This window comes from Vulpes vulpes, chromosome 15, assembly GCF_048418805.1.
Source record: "Vulpes vulpes isolate BD-2025 chromosome 15, VulVul3, whole genome shotgun sequence".
NCBI lineage: Eukaryota > Metazoa > Chordata > Mammalia > Carnivora > Canidae > Vulpes > Vulpes vulpes.
Window position 1 is genome coordinate 75,164,224 of NC_132794.1, and position 13,083 is coordinate 75,177,306.

General features: G+C 34.9%; 1 protein-coding gene across 1 annotated transcript in view; it reads right to left on the bottom strand.

Annotated features, from left to right (window-relative positions):
* MYO9A (myosin IXA) overlaps positions 1–13,083 on the bottom strand; it is a 36,482-nt gene that overhangs the window by 5,349 nt on the left and 18,050 nt on the right. The window contains exons 8-9 of the mRNA XM_072738130.1: positions 2,009–2,211; positions 26–168 (exon numbers count right to left, since the gene is read on the bottom strand). Coding sequence (XP_072594231.1) covers positions 26–168; positions 2,009–2,211 — 346 coding nt within the window. The remainder of the gene's footprint in view (positions 1–25; positions 169–2,008; positions 2,212–13,083) is intronic.

Consider the following 13,083-nt stretch of genomic DNA (forward strand, 5'->3'; position numbering starts at 1 on the left):
TCTTTGTTCAAGTATGTTCATTTACCTGATTTCTCAGAGATGACACCTTCAGACTCAATATTCAAATTTTCTGAGCTATCAGCAGTCCCAATGGAGGCCTCAGACTCAAGAGTTTCATCATCAGAGGCCCGGGGTTCCAGTACTAGCATCTCAAACGTTAGCTCCTCCCTGTAAGAGAGAATCAAGAAATCCACTAGCATTTGATAAGAAGTGGAAGGAAGACTAGTAAGAAAAAAGACCTATGATGAAAGCAATTGGAAGTAGCAAGACAGTAACATTTCCTAGTATTCCCATTCAAGGTGATGATAAAGACCCGCAAATCACAGTAACGATGAAGGCTACAAATAGCAAAGGCTGGGACCTATAATAGAGCCAAGAGTGAGGTGGGAAAAGATGCTGCAGCTGTTAAGATATTTTGGTAAAATGAATTCTGGGCTGGTAATCAGGAGATCACAGTTTTAAACTCATACATAATGTACTAGGAAAGAACTTTCCTCTCCCTGGACTTCAGCTTCCTCATCCACAAAACAAAGAGATTACATGAGATGATCTCTAAGATTCCTTCCAGCTCTTAAACTATTTTCCATGAACCGGCACTAACTGGCTACAGATGATATCCTCTACCTTAACCACCGAGACCTCTGAAGAAGTAAAACGTTGCATGACCTGTTCTGTCCTTTGCAGCATATGCCACCTCCACTCACAGCATTCTCTCTCTATTCCTCTTCATCAGGCACCCAATACCTCTCACTTGTGCCCTCTTGTTCCCTCGAGTCTGGTACTTGGCTCCTAATCTGGCTTTCTCATGACTACTTGATGTCACTCTGATCTATGTTAATTAATGTCTTTGTAAAAGCTCACTTCAGTAGTCCACACTGAGCTGCCTTTGAGGCACCTTTGTGTCACCTTTGTGTCGGCTACCTCTAACAACCTTTCCTCCACATTATGTGGGCACTTTCTCCAATGGGCAGATCTTAAGAGTTTGTCACTACCTAGAAATATACCAGTCCACAACTGTCCACAACCTCCTTATCCTTCCACTTTTTACTCCCTTTCAGAGCTTTCTTAGCTTTGCTTTCACTCTGCCTGGGTCGAATCATTCATCCTTTAATACTTTCAATACCATTTTCATCAAAACTGAGACCCTCTTTTCAAACCATTCTTACATCAGAGAGAGAGCACCACTCCTGCCTTATCATACTCTGCACAACTGAGGCCCTGCTGCTTTTTTAGCTTGCCTAAGTTCTAGAATTAATCCTGGCAGGCAAAAAGTACTTTAACAACTCCTATGTCTCCTAATGCATCAAGCTCTCAGACCTGGGATCCTGGAACTTATAAACAAAGACCCCCTTACAATTTTGAAGAGTCTTTATTGTCAGTTAAGAATCAGTACACATACCTTCAAAGAGAACCACAGCATGTCCATCGCCAAGATAGGTATTGTTACCTACCCTTGCTTCAGTGATGGCAGAGGGCACAGAGTCGACTCTCTGCCTCTCTCCTAAATTGCAACTAATTTCCCTACCTAGTATCCTAGCACCCACTAGATTTGCTGCCCTGGCCATCCAAGTTGGTGGCCCCAGGGCCATATTGACCTTCCGATAATAACCTTTAGGGAGTTCTGAGTAATACCCATTCTTGAGATTTTTTTTGTCTTAGTCTAGGAATCCTTATTCCTCCCTTTAAAGACCAATCTGTTCAATGAGGCTGATGTAGAGCTGTTAGGAATCCTGGCTAAGACTGGCACACCTTGGCCCAGTCAGCCTTCTCCAGAACTGTCAGCTTCAGGTCTCCTGGCTCATGGGGCTTCCTTCGCTAAGGTGATAATTCTTCATCCTGTCACCTGAGTCCAGGCAACATGTCTTTGTCATCTTTGTGTCCCCTGTATCGCAAGAAACAGTACCTGACACATAAATGTTTACTAAATCAGGAAAAATCAAGAGAGCACAGAATGAAGGAAATGAAAACAGGTAACAACTGGTTGCTCCCTTTTCTCCTGGAAACTCACTTCTCTTTCTGCAGGTTCTCAATTTGCTCAGTCAGAACCCTCTCCTCCTGCTGCATAGCTGCTTGTTGCTGTTCAGTGATGTCAGTCTCCCCAGCTGCTTCACTAGTCAAGGTCTCTTCTGGGACATCAGACACAGAGGGCAACCGAACTACAACAGGAGAGGATGGACTTGGATAGTTTCCTCGGCGCAGTCGCCCCTTTCCCTGCAAAGAAAAATACGTGTTAGCAAGCAAATTGAGTGACTGAATTAGTTTTATGTGGCCCATTTAGGATAGCAAGTGTACTTCCATTATACCAGGGGCATGATAGGAATAAATGGAAACATTCTGCAAGGCCTCAGATATTTAGAGAGATACTGTCCATTGAACACATTTAAATTAAGTATTTCTTGCAAGAGCACTAGAAAAAGGGTACTTTGGTGGGTGGGACTATAGGAACAAATTATGCACTGAAGGAGATTCTTCATTTAATCTAAGCTTTATCCATTCCAAACGAAGTATCCACAAATGGTTATTTAAATTTAAATTAGTTAAAATTAAATAAAAGTAAAATTTTAGTTCTGTATTCACACTAGCCGCATTTCAGGTGCTCAATAGCCACAAGTGGCTAGTGGCTACCATAGTGAACAGTACAAGATACAGAACATTTCCATCATCCTAGAAAGTTCTCATGGACAACACTGCTCTATAACTTTAACCTTGGAATGCAGAATTTCTCTAGGAAGACTACAGAAACATGTCCTGAAAAGTCAGTTTCATTTAACAAAAGTCATTTATATATCACAGGATGCTAGTGAGAGAGATTCTTTGAGAGTACCTCAAGAAATCTTCTTGAGATCAGAGGGAGAAAAAAACCTTATTGCTTTTAAATTGGTTACCTTGTATATGACTTTAGCTTCTGATAATACCAGCCTAGGTATTTCAGATTAAACCTTCTGCTGGGAGCAACTGGACCAAACATAAAAAGCCCAAAATATTCTTGAAGGCACTAGAGAGCTAGTTAACAAAGCAAAAACCAAAGAGAGGCTAGTTCAGTATTCAGGGCTAATCTAAATTTAAGAAGAGGTGGCTGAGAATCTGTGTAGAGCTTTTGACAGACTACAGCAGGGGTTAGCAAACTATGACCCTGGGCCAAGTCTGGCATTGTGCCTGATTTTGTAATTAAAGCTTTACTCAAAAATAAAATAAAATAAAATAAAATAAAATAAAATAAAATAAAATAAAATAAAATAAAGCTTTACTGAAATACATTCATGCTCATTAATTCACACATTGTCTATGAGTCTTCCGAAGAACAATGGCAGCACTGATTGTTGCATCAAAGACTGTATGGTCCACAAAGCCTAAAATATTTACTTTCTGGTCCTTTATAGAAAAAGTTTTCCAACCCCTGGGGTAGAGAATAAAAACTGGAGTCCAGACCCACACAAGGGTGGACTGCTGCCGGGTAAAACCTCCATGTCTGACACTGGGATCCCTGAGGTTTGCATACTAAACATAAGAATAAGCTGAAATAACAGTCCTTTCGGACACTGTAGCCTAGCTTCGAGTCATCTGAATGGTCCAGAATATTGTAATTCCTAAAACTGCATTATTAAAGTAATCCAAGATTGGTTATGCCCTAGAACCTGACAGAAAAAAAATGGAAATATGCCTTGGAGGAAAGTCATATCATATCAGGCCACAAAATATTTTTACAAATAGTTTTTCAAATATTATGTATGACACATAAAGTAACCCAGCACAAAAGGAGACAAGACAAAGTAAATGAAAACTAGTGAAAACAACAAAACCCAGAAACCTTCAATGACTCCAGATATTGTGGCTATCAGACAGACTTAAAATAACCATGCTAAAGGAGATAGACATAGTTGAAACAGTAGACTGGAAGTCAGAAGAAAATATAAAGAATCAAGCAGAGAAAACAAAAGAGGGTAAATTATAGAGGACACAATAAAAATATCTACCACATGTAAAAAGAATACCAGAAGAGGAGGGATCCTATAGAATGCTGAAGAGATACTGACAGAGCATTTTTCAAAACCAACTAAAGATATCAACCTGCTGGCTGAAGAAAGCCTTCAAACTCTAAGGAAGATGAAGAAAAAGAAGTCCATACATAGATACAAGTGCTAAAAATTAAAGGCAAGAGATAATCTTAAGATTGATTGATTGTTTGATTTATAAGAGAGCAAGTGAGCATGCATGCATGAACAGGGGGAGGAGCAGAGGGAGAGGGACAAGCAGACTCCTCGCTGAGCACAGAGCCTGATGCAGAGCTCAATCTCATGGTCCCTCAGATCACGACCTGAGCTGAAATCAAGAATTGGGATGCCTAACTGACTGAGTCACCCAGGCGCCCCAAAGCAAGAAATAATCTTAAAAGTAGTCAGGAAAAAATTATACCTGCAACAAGGATACAAAGTTAATATTCAGAAATCAGTTGCATTTCTGTACACTCATAATGAAGTAGCAGAAAGAGAAACTGAAAGAACAATTCCATTTACAATAGCACCTAAAAGAATAAAGTACTTAGTAATAAACTTAACCAAAGAGGTGAAAGACCTGTACTCCAAAAACTACGTAACACTGATGAAAGAAATTTAAGATGATATAAACAAGTGGAAAATACATTCCATACTCATGGATTAGAAGAATTAATATTGCTGAAGGTCCATACTACCCAAAACAATCTACAGATTCAATGCAATCTCTATCAAAATAGCAACAGTATTTTTCACAGAACTAAAACAAATACTAAAATTTCTATGGAATCATAAGAACCCTGAATAGCCAAAGCTATCTTGAGAAAGAACAACAAAACTGGAGGTATCACAATTCCAGATTTCAAGATATACTACAAAGCTGTAGTAATTAAAACAGTATGCTACTTGCACAAAAACAGACACATAAATCAATGGAACATAACAGAGTGTCCAGAAACAAACCCTTGCTTAATGGTCAATTAATTTACAACAAAGGAGGTAAGAATATACAATAGGGAAAAGACTGTCTTTTCAACAAATGGTGCTGGGAAAACTGGATAGTTACATGTAAAAGAATGAAACTGGATCGCTTTCTTATACTATACACAAAAATAAACTCAAAATGGATTAAAGACCTAAATATGAGACTGAAACCATAAAACTCTTAGAAGACTTAGAAGAGAACACAGGCAGTAATTTTCCTGACATCGGCTATAGCAACATTTTTCTAGATATGTCTCTTAAGGTAAGGGAAACAAAAGTAAAAATAAATACTAGGATTACATCAAAATAAAAAGCCTTTGCAGAGTGGAGGAAACCAGCGACAAAACAAAAAAGCAACCTACTGAATGTGAAGATATTTTCAAATCATATATCCAATAAAGGGTTCTATCCAAAATATATAAAGAACTCACACAATTCAAAACCAAAAAACTACAAATAATCTAATTAAAAAATGAGTAGAAGGCCTGAAAGAGCATTTTTCTAAAGAAGACATACAGATGACCTACAGATACATGAAAAGATGCTCAACATCACTCATCATCAGGGAAACGTAAATCAAAACCATAATGAGATATCATCTTGCATTTGTCAGAATGGCTAGAATCAAAAAGACAAGAAATAACAAGTAATAGTGAGGATATGGAAAAAAAGGAACCTTCTTACACTGATGGTGGGAATGTAAATTGGTACAGCTACTTTAATAAACAGTATGGAGTTCCTAAAAAATTTAGCAGAACTACCATATGATCTAGTAATTCCACCACTGGATATTCACTCCAAGAAAATGGAAATACTAATTTGAAAAGACATATGCACCCCTATGCTTACTGCAGCATTAATTTACAATAGCCAAATTATATGAACAGCCCAAATGTCCACTGATAAATGGATAAAGAAGTAATGGAATATTAGTCATAAAAAAGGATGCGATCTTGCCATTTGTGACAACACAGATGGAACGAGAGGGTATCACGCTAAGTGAAAAACTCAGATAAAGACAAATTCGTGATTTCCTTTATATGAGGAATCTAAAAAAACAAAATGAATGAACAAAAAAACAGAATCAGACCTATAAATAAATAGAACTGATGGTTGCCAGAGGGAAGGGGGTAGGGAGATAGACTAAGGGAAGTAGGAGATCCAGGCTTCCAGTTACGGAATGTATAAATTATGGGAATGGAAGGTACAGCACAGGGAATTTAGTCAGTGGTACTGTAACAGCACTGCATAATGACAGATGGTAGCTATACCTGTGGTGAGCATATAGCATAATATATATTTGTTGAATTACTATATTGTACACCTGAAACTAACATAACATTGTGTTAACTATACTCAAAAAATTTTTAATTAAGTGATGAAATGGAAAGCTATATATATATACATGTACAACAAAGAAGAAACTATTAGGTTCAAAGGTTACTTTTCAACAGAAATAATGGGAGGCAAAACACAATAGATGGTATTTTTACAGTGATGAAAGGAAAAAGAAACTGCCAACCTAGAATTCTACATAGGACAAAACCATCTTTAAGAATGAAGTTGAAATAAAGACATTTTCAGGCAGACTTAGATGGAAATCAGTCACCAATACAATTGCACTAAAGGCATATAAAAATGAAGAGAAGTCACAGGAGGGATACATGAAGATTAAGAAAAACAGTAAATATGTGAGTAATGAATATTGACTGAATAAATATTGATTGCATAAAGCATAAGAATAATGTGTTGGATTTAAAGTATACAGATAATTAAAAATAACAATAGCAACTATACCAAATAATAGCCAAAGCATAAGAAAGTTCTCATATTATGTGAAAAAAAAGATAAAAGTACGAATTAACAGACTTCGACAGTCATAGATTTATGTTGTAGTCTTTAGGTTAACTACTAAAAAAAAAAAAAAAGAGTAAAAAAGTGTAAAACTAGAGAAGAAAAAATAGAATAGAAAATAATCAAAAGGAAAAGGCAAAACAAAACAAAAACAACAAACCCAAAAGGGCAAGAAAGAAAAGGAACATGTATCAGGTAGGAAAAATAAAAAGCACAAAATAAAATAGATTTAAATACCAATATATTAGTGATTACATTAAATGTAAATAGATTATAAGCTCACTTTAAAATCTGAAGACTGTCAGACTATTTTAGTAAAGAAAACCCACGTGTATAAGGGACACATATAAAACATAAGAATTCATAAAAGCTGAAGGTAAAAAGATCGGAATAAAAAATATAGCATGTCTAATCAAAAGAAAACTGGTGTAGCTATATAAACTCAAGGCAAAGTAAACTTTAAGGTAAGAAGTGTTACCTGCGATGAAGAAAGATATTTCACAATTTACAAAAACTCAAATTATGAAGCCGACAGAAGACTTCCAAATTTGGAAATACCTAAGAAATGGCTTCTGAAAATTTTAAGTAACATACTGGCAGAAATACTCCAAGAAATGCAAAGCTATAACTGGAACAGAAAAAAACAAATGTGTACACACAGACCAGTAAAGCTACAGAATGGAACAACTTGATAAACATCAGGTGATATAATAGACTATAAAAGATTTAGTATCTAACAATTTCAGAATACTCATTATTTTAAAGCATATACAGCAAGACACTACATTTCCAAGGGGTTGAGATAATTTATCTGACCTTTAAAGTAATTTAAAATAAATTTCCTGTTAGTCTCATCACAAAGAGAAAACTAAAAATCCCTATGTATTCAGAAATTAAGATAAGACTTCAAAATATTCATGGACAAAGAAGAAACCACAATGGAAATAATAAATTATTTTGAACAACGGTATCAAAATATGTAAGATACACTTTAGCACGCTTACCTTAAAGTTATAGCCTTACATGCATACATTAGAAAAAGAGAAAGGTTAAAAATTAAAGAGATAAGCATCAATTCATGAAACTAGATCAAGAATAACAAAGTAAACTAAAGGAGGAAAAACGGAAACAAGGATAGGAGTAAATGAACATTAGAAAAAAAAAAGAGGCTCAAAATCAAAATGTAACTTTTTGAAATGACTGATAAAACGTTTTAGGACCCTGGCAAGACTGACAAATAAAAAACAAGAACTCATAGATAACCAAAGGCAAGAATGAAAAAAGGGACACTACTACAAATCTTGTAGCTATGAAAAGGGTAAGAGGCTACTATGAACAACTGTATGTCAGTAAATCTGGAAGTTTACACAAAGTGGAGAAATTTCCACAAAAATCCAAGTAATTAATGCTGTCAAATAAGGTATTAAAAATATGAAAAATCTTATAAATTGAATCCATAAATTAAAACCTTTCCAGAAAGAAAACCCTGGGCCCAGATGATTTTACTAGGAAACAAGAAGACAAATTCTTCCACAAAAGTTTTTAAAAAAATAACTCTTCTCCAACTCACTTTTAGAGGCCAGAATTTACCTTGATATCAAAACATAACAAGGATATTAAAAGGACTATTATAGGACAATTTTACTCATTACCACAGGTGCAAAAATCCTAAAAACATACTATAAACTGAATCAAGCAGTATATAAGAAGGACATTACCTCAAGACTAAGTTGATTTATTGCAATAATATGTAATGGTGTTTAACATAAGAAATTCACTGTGTGTGTATATATATCAATAAAATTAAAAAGTCTCATGCACAACGAAATACAAATAGTAACAGCAATTCATAAAATTCAACATAAAATAGTAACAACTCAGAAAATCAGGAATAAAAGGGAACATACCTAAAGAGCATCTACAAAAATTCTATAGCAAACATCTTACTTTGTGATGGAAGATTGAAAGCTTTCCCATTCAGATTGGGAACATGCCAACAATGATCCCTATCAGCACTTCCTTTCAACACTGTACTGGAGGTCTAGCTGATGTGAGAGAAAAAATAAATGGCATAAAGAACAAATGAAGATATCATTATTCATGGACAATATGATTGTAGAGGTAGAAAATACAAAGAAATTCACAGAAAAATATCAGAATAAGTTCAGCAAAGTCACCAGATAAAAGGTGAAAAATACCAAAATCAATTGTACTTAATGAGCAACAGATACAAATATTTTATATAACATTTATAATTATATTAAAAATATTAAAATCCTTGTAATAATTCAAACTAAAGATGCGTAAGATTCCTACACAGAAAACTTTAAAACATTTTTGAGAGGAAATGGTCCATATGAGAGAGAAATCATGTTCATGGAAGGGAACAATACTGAAAAAAGGTCAATTCTCTCTAAAGCAATCTGTAAATTCAGTGGAGTCTCAGTAAAAATCCCATGACAATTTTTGTGAAGCTGATTCATGAAGAGCCAAGAATAATCAAAGCGCTTTCGAAGAAGGTAGGATGACTTGTTCCAGCAGATATTTTTAGAAAGTTAGAGTAATTAAAACACTGGTATTGGTACAAGGTCAAAAGAAAGAGCCTAGGAACAGATCCATGTACATACAGACTCTTGATTTATAATAAAAGAAGAACTTCATGGCAGTATGAAAAGAATGCTTTTAAAATTTATTTATTTATTTATTTATTTATTTATTTATTTATTTATTTATTTATTTATTTTAGAGCAAGACAGCAAGCAAGTGGGGGTAGGGGAGGGAGTGGGGGAGGGAGAGAGACAATCTTAAGCAGGCTACTCACCAGGCATAGAGCCAGATGTGGGGCTCAATCTGATGACCCCTGAGATCAGACCTGAGCAGAAATTAAGAGCCTGATGCTTAACTAAGCCACCCACGTATCCCAAGAATAATTTTTAAATAAATGGTGCTGGAAAAACTGGATATCCATGTGGAGATATAAAGATCACTGCCTTCAATTTATCACATACCAAAAACTGCCTCCAGGTGGACTGGATACCTAAATATCAAAGGCAAAGCAATAAAGTTTTGTTTTTTTTTTGTTTTTTTTGTTTTTTTTTTTTTTTAGCAATAAAGTTTTTAAAAGATAATAAAGATGATCTTTATAGCCTCAGGTAGTAAAAAGAATTCTTACACATGACCCTAAATGTTAAGCCTACATTAAAATTAAGAACCTTTGTTAATCAAAAAGATACCTTTAAAAGTGGAAGAAAAAAGTCTGAAACAGAAGTAACTAGAATTCATAGAGAATTCTTACAGATCAAAGACCAATTAGGAAAACAGGCAAGAGATGTGAACAGAGCCTTCACAAAAGAGATCCAAGTGGCCAATATACTTATGAAGAGGTACTTAAGCACATTAGAGATATAGCACAAAAATGCAAATTAAACCACTCTGACACATCCATTAAAATGGCTAAAATGAAGGAATCTGGCAATATATGTACTGGGGTAGAACAACTGGGAATCCTCAAACACACACTGTTAGCATAACACAACCATATTGGAAAAAAGTTCGCTATTATGTAATATTATGTTGAAGATACATATACCCGTGACCCAGTAATTCCATTCCTATGTATCATCAACAAAATATATGCATATGTCCATCAAAAATACATGCATCAGAATGTTCATAGCAGCATTATTCATAACTCCCCAAAACACAAGCCAAATGTTCCTTAACACTAAAATGGATAAACTGTGGTATACATGTATACTGAGATACTATATGGTTAACAACAATGAGCTACATACATCTAAACACAACAATATGGATAAGTCTTACACACATAACATTGAGTGAAATAAGTCAGATATAAAATACACGTTACATGATTCCATTTTTATAAAGCTCCCAAACAGAACAAATCTAGAGTGTTCAGAAATACGTACAACGACAAATAAAACAGAGTAAGTAACATAAAACTCAGGTTCCTGCTTACCTTGGGAGGGAGAGAAGGGGCTGTGTTTGGATAGAGAAAGAGGAGAGTCTCTGGGGGTGCTGGCAATGTTCTATTTCTTGACCTAAGGCGGTATTTGGATAGTCCCTTTACAATTATGTATGTATGCTTCTGTGCCTTTCTATACGTATTATATTTCACAATAAAAAGTATATTTTAAGAGGTCCTTTTCAAAGTTAGCTATTTATGCAAATATATCGGTATCTTTTAAATAGCATGGGACAATAAACTGACAGATTTCTGAGTTGATTTTGGGAAGAAAGAAGGAAGACAGGCTGTCTCAGAAACAAACTGCTGTTCTAGTCCATGTGGTGAAGTGGAGGGCAGCTCTCAGAGCATTCAGACTAACTCTTCCAAACTCATGCATTCTAAATCCACAATAGGATGAAAATCAAGAGGATTACAAGATTGCTACTCTACTTTCAGTTCTGAGTTCAAAAAGTAAAGGATATAATAAAAGAAAGGCCCTCAAAACAGAAGATCAGTCTGCAAATTTTACAAAGGATGACTCAGAGGAAGATGGCATTGTGAAACCAGGGCAGAGAACAGAGTTTGGAGTTAATATCAACAGTGTCCATTATGACTGGTCACAATCACATTATAAATTTCAGAAATCTTGATTTTTGATTATTTTAATGAAGTCAAATGAATGACCAAAACATGATGTGATATAAAAGCCTCAGGGAGCTGGAAATATCTGAACTTATTCCTACTACACACTTACCAGTATTCAATAAATGAGTTGCCTTTGTTCAGCGTTCATATCATCTAGCCAATTAAGTAGTTCAACATGGGTTAACTTAGAATTATTTAAGACAGCTGAAGAAAATCAAACAGGCTGTTCAGGCCTAAGTTCTAATCAGTATTTTTTTTTAAGATTTTATTTATTCATAGAGACACACACCCACACACACAGAGAGAGAGAGAGAGAGAGAGAGGCAGAGACACAGGCAGAGGGAGAAGCAGGCTCCATGCAGGGAGCCCGATGTGGGACTAGATCCCAGGTCTTCAGGATCAGGCCCTGGGCCACAGGTGATGCTAAACCACTGCGCCACCAGGGCTGCCCTCTAATCAGTATTAAACAAAGATGAAAAAAAGTTGAAATCCCCAAGTTCTCTGACAAGGTCAAAGAGTACTTTTTAAAGTTGATTACACAGAGCTTCTAGAAATATGGAAATGGAAAACTGCTAATATTGTGTTAAAACTGGACATAAATTTGTATACTGTAGGGTTTTTTTTGTAAAATCTGCAAACATACCAAATTATTAACACTAGTTTGAGTGGAGTAATATCTTTTATTTTCTATATTTTTCTGTACTTTCAAACTTTCCTATAATGGCATGACTTTTTTATTATAATTTTTTTTCAGAGCAATGTTCACTTGCATATTCTTTTAGTGCTTTTACCCGTAATTGGTTTTCTACCATCTATGCAAAAGTCAACAAAGTGAAAAGGCAAATATTTTCTTGGCATTATAATAAAAATAGATTTGACTTCATGGACTCTCTGAAGAGTCAGCAGTTAAGACGCTGAGCAGTGGTTGGTATAATCCTTTGTTCATTTTTCACTAGATAGCTGGTCTTTCTGTATTTATTTATAGGAGCTTCTCCTCATTAATCTAGGGAAAATTAGACCCTGTGATGTGAGTTGTAAATATTTTCTTAGGATGTGTCATTTCCCCTTTGCCTTGCTTACAGTCATTTCTATCATACAGTAATACTTTCTATCTATGCTAATAAACCTATCAACTTTTCTTTTAATGGTTTTGTATAATAGAAAAAACTTCTCCAAGATTACAGGATATTTTTCTATCATAATAGGGATTTTATTAGTTTGGATTGATCACATACTTTATGAAAAATTTATACCCAATTCATTGGGCAAATACTGAATATAAAATCATAAGTTCTTTTCTGAGGAACGTATTTCATTGATATTCCAGCTTAAACTTTAGAGATAAATTATTCTAAAATTAGGATATTGACTATAATTATCTGCTAATGTTGGCAAGTATAGATCTGAAGTCTAATCCAGGTTTCAAAATCATACATAATATTCAAATTTCCAATCCAAGTTACTAGGAAAAGCTGGACTACCACTACCAAAGATGTCACAGATAAAACACAAATCTCAAAGATCAGGGAGGAGTTTAAGACAATATGGAGAGTTACCTATTTTCAATTAAAAAAAATTTTGTGTTTTAAATTTTTTTCCTTGTCTTTATTTAAATTCCAATTAACATACAGTATAATA